An 11,096-nucleotide genomic window follows, 5' to 3' on the forward strand; every position below is an offset into this window, starting at 1 on the left:
ATTGACTCACAAATTCCGTATAGCAAATTTATTATTGTGTTATGCATGAACTATATATTTTGACAAATATATGAAATACACAATATATATATATAGGAAGGTAATTATAAATTTAGGAAGTTCATGCATCATGTGGAATGTTTTCATGCATCATGATAGTTGAAAATATCAAACTTGGATTTTATAGAACCTGATTGGCAGAAAACAAATTGAGCATTTGAATTTGTAAACTATCTGTCTCCATAACCAACGATTTCACCTCCAATACGTTGTATCACGTTCAATACAGAAAAATTAAATTGAATCAATAGCATGTAGTTTAATTTAATAAAATAATAAGTTAATCATAAAAAGAATGATGAAAATGTAATACTCCCCTAAAAGATGAACAAATCTCTTTAGCGCAGCATCAAGAGCGTAGTAATAACGTGTTGTATGACCTATTTATTGTAGAGATGTGCGGCAGAGTATAGAGAGAATTGGGTGGATTCTAATGCGTGTTTTCTCACTCTGTTGTTGCCTTTATTTATAGTAGTAGGGAAGGTAAATTATTATCCCAATAGAATTACAACTCTAACAGGATAATATCTAAAGTATAAGATATGGTAGAATTCCATAAGGATATCTCAAGATATAATAGAATTTACACAATCACATTTCTAAATCATAGAACAACAACAAATTTAAATAAATATCTCATTCCTATAGGAGTTGACATTAAATTGGCAGTGTCGTTGCATGACTTCGGGTTCTATTATTACTCGTTTAAAATTCAGATGAGCTATATGATGGTTGTATGCCTAATAAGGTGATAATGAAATTAGTGACTAAAATTTCTTGTTCCCTTCTTGGAAATAACGCATCTTAACCATACAAATATGGTAAGTATAACATTTGTCTATTAAAATATTTAGAAATTATGCATCTGATTTTTAATCTTAGTTTACTTTTACTAAAATATTATCATTGCGTAGTTACTTATATGAGCTTTATAGTCAGTGAGGCTTCCTTTATAATCAGTGAGGGGAAGCCAGCAATGCAATGTCACAGGGCCTTCAAATTCAAGAAGGCCCCTAAATATCTTTATGATACTTTCTTTCTCCATTGCAATTTGATTAATTTGATGCTTGGACAAATGTTATCAGTTTTTTTTTAACAAAATTTTTATTGTGTTAATTTCTGAAGATTTAAAAACTTTTGAAATCGATCCTACCATAACTAACAAATATAGTAATCTTTGACTCTCTTTAGCCTAGTTAGCCTAGGCTGGTCTTTTAAATTTTCAGAAAGGAATTTCATGCAAGGCTGCTTTTTAGTTATAGAATTTTTTATCATTTCATTAATTGATAAATTATACATCTTTTGTAAAATAATTTTAATAATAGTCTCTTTTGTCGTACTACAAGAATATAAAGACCTCCTTAGTTATTTTCGTGCTGGACTGGAACCTTAAAATTTCAAAGATGGCCCTGTTATGGCTTATGGGGTTTTATCACGAACACGGTACATCATTCAATGTAGCAGTTTAACTTTTGGAGGTTATTAACCCTCTCTCTCGGTACGCAGAAGAGTTACCGAGTATATCAATTCTTTTTTACAACAAAAATATATTTTACACTAAGGAGAGCGGCGGAGTTCGGCTAAACCATACAATGAGTAACATAATTTGGTATCGAATTTGGTATCAAATTCGCTATCTACGAGATTTGAACCTAAAACCTCACATTTACAAGTGAGGATAAATATCATTAGACATGTAGTACTGAGTGACATCAAGTATATCAATATTGAACTAAGTGCTAGAACGTTAGGGTTAGTGATTCTACTCACGTGAGGAACTTAATTATCTAGTTTGTGTAAGCAATTAAATTATGTATTTCTAGGCGTGGACTCCAGTTGAACGGAAATAACGAACGCCTATATAAGCATAAAATGTATAAAAGATGTATTAATTTGATAAAGCAGCATAGATTGATATATGGTTCAAACATTTATTTATTTTATTAAATCAGGTAGTACATATGCAGCTAGCGAGCTAGGTACGTTTCCCATATATGTGTGTGTGTGTGTGTGTGTGTAAGTAATTAAGGAACCCAAGTTAGCCAGCGTGAATGAGTGCAAACAGCAAAACGCAAGTGAAGGCAGTGCCCAGGTGCATGTTAGCTTTGCAATTAGTTGTATTTTAAGCAGCAGCCATGTTATATACGACCCAAAGTGAAGCGACACGCGTGCATGCATGTAGTACTAGGTACGTTGATGGACCGGTCGATCTTAACCAATTGACCTGTTCTTCATGTCGTTGTAGCGGCGATCGATGGAATCCAAGCGCTGAAGCCTCATCTGTTGATAGAACTGAGCTATAAATTCTTCAGCCTTGGCGTCAATATTTTGGTCATGAGTGGCAGCACCAGGACAGGCAGCTATGGCATTGGTGTCGTGGTCTTCCGTCCGGTCCAGCTCTTGGAGACTGACAGCAGAGGCGTATCGGCTGGTCATTCCATCTTCGGAGGAGAGGTCGTCAGTCCGCGCCGGAGACATGGGTGGTAGGAGCACGTCTTCATATCGTTCAATTGAAGAACTACGTTCATGCGTGCTCCTAGTGGAGGAGGCCGACGGCGTCGATGGGTTGCTGCTGCCGCTTTGGAGGTGCAAGGGACGGATGGACCCTACGAGGCGCTTCCACGTGCTTTTTGAAGAAGCCACTGCTTCTGCTTCGAAGGAGGCCGGAATTGATTTGGATTTGAATTTGTCAGATGAACGGCGTCGTCGGAGCATAAAGGCGGCCACTTGGAGAATTTGTATAGCTCCTCTGCGCTTCTTTTTGTAATTATTACCGGCTGGTGCTGGTGCTGGTGCTGGTGCTGCGGCTGTGATGGTGCCCACATAACCATGATGATCCTGACCATGATCTCGATCTCCATCGGATTTAGAATTAATATCGATAACATCCCCATTAGGAATAATAGGACCCGGACCCTTGTTGGTGGTGTCGGCGATGATGATCACGCTGTCTAACTTGGGTTCCATTAATAATTAATAAGCTATGGTTACTTATGGGGCCGGGCCTAGACCTAGTTACGTGACGGCTGACTGTCGACGTCGTCTTCTTCTTCTTCTTCTTCTTCCCGCGCTTCCTCTCTGTTATCGATCCCCTCCCCTGCGGCGAGCAGGGTGAGATGCGGGAGAAAACTTTGGAGGGAGTGTTGGAAAGCAACCACCTTATATACCAAATTAACTTCCGCTATCGATGCATCCCCCCGTTCTCTCTCACTATATATATGACCGTGATCCACCGCGAGCGGTCTGTACCTCTACTTGTTTTCTTGTTTTTCGTTCCAACAAATATTAGGTTATATTTAGCCGCTTCTCTAGCTACCGTCAATTTCATTCATCCATTCATTCCATTCATCCATTCATTTCATTCGTCATATATGTCTTTTTCTCTACCAATCAATTACGCTTTAGCTAATTGCTAGCCATGTACGTTTACCCAATGGGATATCACTTATTACTCCGTATCCCTTATCTACTCATAACTAATTATGACTATATGTAGTGGCGAATCCATGATTCAAACTTTGGCAGTTTCAGTGTTAAAAGTCCAAGTTTTTTTTGGTAGAAATAGAGCGCGAAACATGTAAAATATTTAGTTTATTCATTGAGATATTTCATCGAATACTTGGAGGGTATGTTGTCGTCAGCTAACTAAGTTGCTTACATGTCAACGATATTGACATATGCTAGTTCGAAGAGGAGGAGGTTGTCGGAGGGGATGGAGGGAGGGGGGTTTAGGTCCCAATTTGTTTGAAGGTACTAATTTTATTAGCAATCCAGTAGGGTAATGGATTTTGGTTTTTTAGCTTTGAGGAAGAAGATATTAGAGTTATGGAGGTTTGGAAAGAGAAGAAGAGAACTGAGAGGGAAGAAGATGGAATTGCAGAAGTCATAATGATGCGGTAGTCGGACGGGAAGGAAGAGATGGGTAGGGGGTGGGGTGAGATGGGGGGTTTGGGTTGCGAGGAAGGGGAAGGGGTCGGGGAAGGATTTCTGGTTTTTTTTGTTTTTTTTTTTTTTTATATTTATTAATAGAGTAAATTATTATAATATTTTAAATGCATAAAAAATTATTTTTTTGCCACGTGACAACCATGTCAGTACAAATATGTCAGCTGTAACATCCCACATCGTCCAGGGGAGTGATCCTTAAATGTATATTCTCATCCCTACCTAGCACGAGGCCTTTTGGGAGCTCACTGGCTTCGGGTTCCGTAGGAACTCCGAAGTTAAGCGAGAAGGGGGCTAGAGCAATCCCATGATGGGTGACTCACTGGGAAGTTGCTCGTGAGTTCCCAAAAACAAAACCGTGAGGGAATGGTAAGCCCAAAGCGGACAATATTGTGCTACAGTGGTGGAGCGGGCCCGAGAAGTGGTCCCCCCCGGGCAGGGATGTAACAATTTGGTATTAAAGCCTAACCCTGGCAGCGTGTGTGCCGACGAGGACATCGGGCCCCTAAGGGGGGTGGATTGTAACATCCCACATCGTCCAGGGGAGTGATCCTTAAATGTATATTCTCATCCCTACCTAGCACGAGACCTTTTGGGAGCTCACTGGTTTCGGGTTCTGTAGGAACTCCGAAGTTAAGCGAGAAGGAGGCTAGAGCAATCTCATGATGGGTGACCCACTGGGAAGTTGCTCATGAGTTCCTAAAAACAAAACCGTGAGGGAATGGTAAGCCCAAAGCGGACAATATCGTGCTACGGTGGTGGGGCGGGCCCAGGAAATGGTCCCCCTCGGGCCGGGATGTGACAACAGCCACGTCAACTCTTAACGGACCAATAGATGAAAAATGTAATGAATGTATTATATTAAAATAAAATAGTACGTGAGGTATGAAAGTGAAATTCTTTAAAGATGTTGTAAGGAATTGAAATTGATCCCTAACATAAGGGGGTAAAATGTAATTTACCCTAAAAGTTAAAAATTAGAATGAGATTCTTTATATCAACGCTTAAAACCCAAATGCTATCAAACCAAGGGCAAGGGAATTATCAAAATGAGACGAGTAAAGCAGACCCTTCGACAAAAAAAAAAAAAAAAATTAAATCAGACGTTGTTCTCCATATTATTACCAAAGCTAGGACTTGTAGGGCAAAGAAGTAATAGTAACTTGAAGAGAAAAAGTTTATCCTGAGTTTTTTGAATTCATTTGCACTATGATCATAGTTAAAAATATGAAGTGGGAGAAAAGAAAATGAGATTAAAAAAGAACAGACATCAAAGAGATATAAAATATTTACACCAAAGATATAAAGTAGATTAACAACAAATTTGTAATTACATCAAAGATACATACTCAAACAAATAAGGTTTTTTAGTCAAAATGGTCCTTAAGATTTGCATAATACATCATTTTGGTCCTTGAGATTGAAAATCAGTGGAAATAGTCCTTGAGATTGTCCACCATCCATTATTTTGGTCATTCCGTTAAAAACTTCGTTAAGTGTCCAAGAGCTCTTGGCTGAAAGTTTGGGTAATTTTCAAAGCTTCGTAACTCAATCGTTTCTTAACCAAATTCGACCCATAATATATCAAAATGAAGATAAGAAAGCATAGAACAAGATTATACCATTTAGAAGCCCAATGATTGCCGTAGATAGCCGGAAAATAGCCTGAAAGGTGATTGGTCCGCGGGAAAAATGGAAAACTCACCGGAAACTGGGTAAATTTTAAACGTTCATAACTTCTTCAATACTCAACAAAATCGAGTGATTCAAAAACAAAAATCATATTTCTCAATGAGACGAAGAGAATGGTACCTTTCTCGATGACTAAATCACTGTGGTTTGGCCGAAAAACGGCTCGAAAGTAGCCGTCTTGGTCTCAAGTTAGCCACTTTCAAGCCATTTTCCGCATTAGTCGTCAAGTTGGTCAATTTTCTTGAAGAGTACACTGCAATTGTAATATCAACTAGTCATCTTTACTTATAGGTGAAGAATGAAATGAATAAAAAAATATTTGAAAGTTACAAACATATTTGGTCAAATATCTTTACTATTGGTAATGTATATTGCTTTCCGACTAAGAAGACTTCCATCATTATATATATAAAGGGAGCACAACAACCATAATTTCATCTCTATTTTTCCTAACACACAGATTAAGAGCTGGTTTGGTATCAATGTGCTCTGAAAAAAAACTGTTTCTGATGTGCTGTAAAATAAAGTAGTAGAGTGTTTGGTAAATTTTTTTGTAAAAGTGCTTTTGAAAAAAATAAACAGTATTATAGTGTTTGATAAATTTTTATGTAAAACAGATGTGAAAAAAAACTGGTTTTTCAAAGCTGGGTCTTGGGTTTGTGTTTTTGGCTTTTTTTCACCCAAAACTATGAAAAAAAACTGAAACTGAATGTCTACCCAACATAAAAAAGCTTCCAGATAGCCACTTTTTTTAGAACCACCTCATTAGCAAACTAGGCTAAATATCATCAGCTAGCATAAAGAGAAAAATTACCAGATTGAGGAGACGGGGATTCTTTAATTGATCGAAAAAAATGCCCTTCTGGATTAATAATATCCATAAACAACCCAAAGCAACAGGAAAACTCCAAAGATTATTTAAAACTCCAGATTGAGGAGATTGAAGTTCTATTTATTCTGAAATGGTGGTTTGTGAAAGATGTGTAGAGAGAACGATGACGAAGTGAGATACGAATTGAGCAGCTATATGCTAATATGTCATATTACTGCAAGTCTGGGCTTTGCCGTGAATTTCAGTACTTTCTAGTAGTATTTTCTACAAATACAATGTTTGACAAAAGTGCAAAATTATTAAAAAAAAAGCTAACGTATCAAAAGTACGGATGTTTGAAGGCACAGTGTTTACTGATATAAAGATCATTAGAAGATGAACCACAGACTCAATAAATCTAATTGTAGATAGTAAACTGATATTATGCAGGACAACAATCTGAAGCCTACCAAATAATAAAGCATAAAAGTCCATATTACTTCTCCACGGCAAAGCTTTTGTCGAATTCCAGTTGAGAAACCTTGACTTTACCACACTTGTAGCTTTAAACAATTTGATAGTCTGATTCAACTCTCCTGCTTTATTGCCCTTCATCCTCCAAGAATCGAAATAATAAAAAAAAAAAAATTAAACATACATGTCCAACTCAAAAGATAAAGAAGTATCGTTAATTTCTTCATGCTCGTTCCAAGTTCAACATATAAGAATCCCCTTTGTTACATGATTTCTTCTTCTTCCATGTCAAAGAAAATCAAACACAAACTAAAAGGAAAACATAAATATGAATGCAAATTAAACTGCAATTAACCGCTTAAAATTGTTGGTTTCTCTTTTCTGTATTCACAAATCGAAATGAACTCATGCAGCGGAGAAAGTGATGATAAAAGGTTGGAATGTGGGAGTCTGAAAACCGAATGGAAACTGTTGATAGCAGTTGCAAAACTGAACGGAACGTGGTGACCCTTCTCCCACATTATTCTTTTTTAATTTTCTTTGAGTTTTGTAACTGCAAGTCTGCACATAACTTCATCACTGTCTCCTTTTTTTTCTTTTTCTTTTTTTATTTATTTTGTTTTCCAGCACAGTTTTTTGTTAAGTTAAGATTTTTTTACCAGTTTGTCCTCCTTTTTTGAATTTTTTGGGTTTTGATTGTGAAAAAACAAAGGGGCATTTTTGACATTTTAGAAAGCTTCACATAGTATTTGACAAAATATATTTCCAGGTCTTGACAAAAAAAATCTTTTCAGATTGCCTCGACAACACTCGACAAATTCTCTCAATAGAACTCATCATTTTGCTTCCTTCAAACCCCCTACCTTCAAACAAATTAGTACCTTCGACAACCTCCTCCTCTTAGACCTCTCCTGCCTAGCCTCCTCCAACCTCCTGCCACGTGGCAGCGACAGTGACAACATCGCCATGTTTCTCGAGTCCAACGACTCCTCGGGGGGCCAACCACCCAACCCCTTCTCCTCCACCCCCAAGCCCACCGCTTACTCCAGCTCCACCGCCACCACTGCCCGCCTCTGGAGCCTCTTCGTCGACTCTGACTTTTTCGACAACCTAGGCAGAACTCTCTACGGGTTTGGGGGTTAGGTTATTAGGGTTTCAGAGTGGGGATTTTGTAAATGGGTTGGTTGGTGGATAGAATTAGGTATGGAAGTGCTTCAATGGGGATGAACCGCGGGCTAAGCGGTGGATTTTGTAAATGGGAGTTGCAAAGAGGTGAGGGGGAAGGAAGGGGATATGGGTTAGGGTTTTTTTTTTAATAGGATTAATATTATAATATTTTTAATGTATAAAAAAAAAAAAAATTTATCACGTGGCACAAATGTGACAGTCACGTCAGCACTTAATGGACCAATGGATGAAAAATGTACCGATGTATTATATTGAAATAAAATAGTACGTAAGGTATGAAAGTGAAATGTTTTAAAGATGTTATAAGGAATTGAAATCAACCTCAAACCTGATGAGGTAAAATGTAATTTACCATTTAAAAAAAGTACAACAATCCCAAACTGGTCACTAATCTTATAACTAAGATTCTTTATGTATGAAGCTAGATTCACATTACAATTAATTAAAATCTACAATATAAATCTGAAATGAAATTTTATGTATATATACATATGTTAGAACTTAGAACACGGTTTGGGAGAATATAAGCGATAGGGCCCATGGGCAACCACAGATGACAGAGTCAGCTTCATTGGGAGGCCACTGGGTTCTCTTGGTTGATTCTTGGAGGAATAATATTAATTTTTATTGTGCATTATTTGTGTTTAATTTTAAATAAAAAAAATTAAATAATTTATAACCACACGATACACGATGAATAACTAAGATCCCCATAAAATAAATCTGGAGATGATCCTCTTCTAAGGAAACAAACAAGGAAACGGTGGTCATGTCAGGAAAGATCCAGCAAAATCCAACTAATCAAAAGCTGCGTTGATTGTGATAGTTTATAACTTTTTGTATTTGTCGCTCAAATAATTGGCATTGACCTATTCAAAATTCAAATGGCTGCCCCGCGAGTCGCTTAATATCATCAATTACATATATATTTCGTCGAAAACCATCATTTAAATATGAGTTATATATGGCAACAGCTAGAACAAATATATATATATATATATATATGTAGTCCCTCAGATCTAACTTAATAGTTTTGTTGAAAAGTAGAAGTTTCTTGCCTATCATAAGCATTAGTTAATAATATTGTTGACTTGCAAGTTATAACGCATTAAGGGTCAAACTGGGTGCATAATTTCTTACAAGTTTATGTACATGGTGTAGATATTAATTTACCGTATTTGGTGGCGTACGGATTAACAATAACAAAATAGTAGTATAGCAAGAAACAAAACAAAAAAAGTAGTGTAGGGAAAGGAACGACGGGTTATATAAATATTTAGACACAGTTTGACTTCTTACATGTTAGAAGTCAATCTTCTTAACTTTCTCTATACATGATGAGGTTATATCATTTTACTTTACGAGATATCATAATCTAAATCATTTATTTTCTCTTTATCGTCATCTAAAAATTATCTCTAAAAAAAATGAACAACTCAAGTTATAACGTTTATAATACAACGTGGTCATAGAAGAGAGCTAAAGTAATATTGTATTTGAAAATTGGGAACCGATGAATGAAGCGGAAGGGGAGGTTCGAGCTTGCTTCCTCCCGCGTACAACAACCGTGTCCCCAGCAACAATCGAGTTCCCACCTTCCACACTAATCTCCTATAAGCAGATCACACGCATAATTAGCAACCACCGCGTAAAATACAAAGATTCCTCTAATATATCTATTTATTTATATAATATATATTACTAATCATGTATTGTATAAATGGCTACCTCCTCCTGTGAGTTCCCATATATATATATACTAGCCTTCCAAGGCAACACCACTCACCACTCACCGTATCATAGAAAATTTTCAGCTCGCTCTCATCAAACTGTAATTTATTAGCCAATTTTTTGTGATCAATTTGTCACTTTCTCTCTTTCTGGTCTACCACTACCACTACCAGGCCACATTTTGAATCTACCTACGTTAGTAGCACCTCTACTCTGCTTCCACCAGCTAATCAATTGCTCAAGAGTGAGCTGAAGACGACGATGACATTGATGAAGATGTCGAAGAAGAAATCATCAAATGGTAATGATGATGACGTCGGTCGACCAAGACCAACACATAGAGCGTGGAAGCTGCTGCGTCTGGCATTGCTTTGGGCAAGAAAGGGCGGTGTTTTCAGGCGACGCCTCATGATGGAACTACGCGTCGTCCCCAAGTTGCTCAAGAGTAGCTTCGTCCACATGCTTATGCACATGCAGCAGCAGAAGCAGCAGGAGCGGCAGCAGTATTACTTCGAGCGGCAGCTGTCGTTCGACAAGACCCCAATTTTCCCCACCCTCAAAACCAAAACCAGCTGTTCCCGCTCCTCCTTCATGTGCTTCATCAACAACATCCCTTGCCTAAACGCACCATTAGCACTTGATTATTTTGATGATGATCAAGTCGACATGATCATCAATAACCACGGATATCAATCAAACGATTGCTGCTACTGCTACTATGACGATGATGATGAAGACGATGCTAGTACTGCAAGACAGAGCTTTCTTATCAAATGTGATGAGAAGGATGATGGCCGAGATATTATTCAGGATGATGAGGAAGAAAGGGTTACTCTTTCTCCTGCTACAGCTTATAAAAACAATATTTACGAGGAGTTAGAGGAATCGGTTGACATGAAGGCAGATGAGTTCATAGCTAAGTTCTACCAGCAAATGAAGCTCCAAAGACAGATTTCATACCGACACCACACTCAGAACCACACATGTTAAATTAATCACATATATCATTCACATTGTCCATCCACACTCGACAATTCCTCCAGAATTCCGCAATTCCAGATCCAGGGACAAGACAGACAGACAACCAAAACAGTAACTCGCAGGACAGCCATCGCATTGCGGCATTCTTTTGATTTTGGGTTCAATTCCGCTCCTCTAGTCTACTTTTACTGTACTGAACTACATTGTATTTATT

General features: G+C 37.6%; 2 protein-coding genes across 2 annotated transcripts; one reads left to right on the plus strand and one right to left on the minus strand.

The window, feature by feature from the left end:
- Positions 1–1,958: 1,958 nt before the first annotated feature.
- LOC137743707 (uncharacterized) lies at positions 1,959–3,220 on the minus strand. The gene has a single exon (XM_068483639.1). It carries the CDS (start codon positions 3,025–3,027, stop codon positions 2,272–2,274), a length of 756 nt encoding a protein of 251 aa, XP_068339740.1. The 5' UTR covers positions 3,028–3,220; the 3' UTR covers positions 1,959–2,271.
- Positions 3,221–9,907: 6,687 nt separating this feature from the next.
- On the plus strand, positions 9,908–11,035 carry LOC137742141 (uncharacterized). Its single transcript, XM_068481904.1, has one exon. The coding sequence runs from the start codon at positions 10,163–10,165 to the stop codon at positions 10,889–10,891; it is 729 nt and encodes a 242-aa protein (XP_068338005.1). The 5' UTR covers positions 9,908–10,162; the 3' UTR covers positions 10,892–11,035.
- Positions 11,036–11,096: the final 61 nt, after the last annotated feature.

The sequence above is a fragment of the Pyrus communis genome, chromosome 8 (genome assembly GCF_963583255.1).
Source record: "Pyrus communis chromosome 8, drPyrComm1.1, whole genome shotgun sequence".
In the NCBI taxonomy this organism is placed as follows: Eukaryota; Viridiplantae; Streptophyta; class Magnoliopsida; order Rosales; family Rosaceae; genus Pyrus; species Pyrus communis.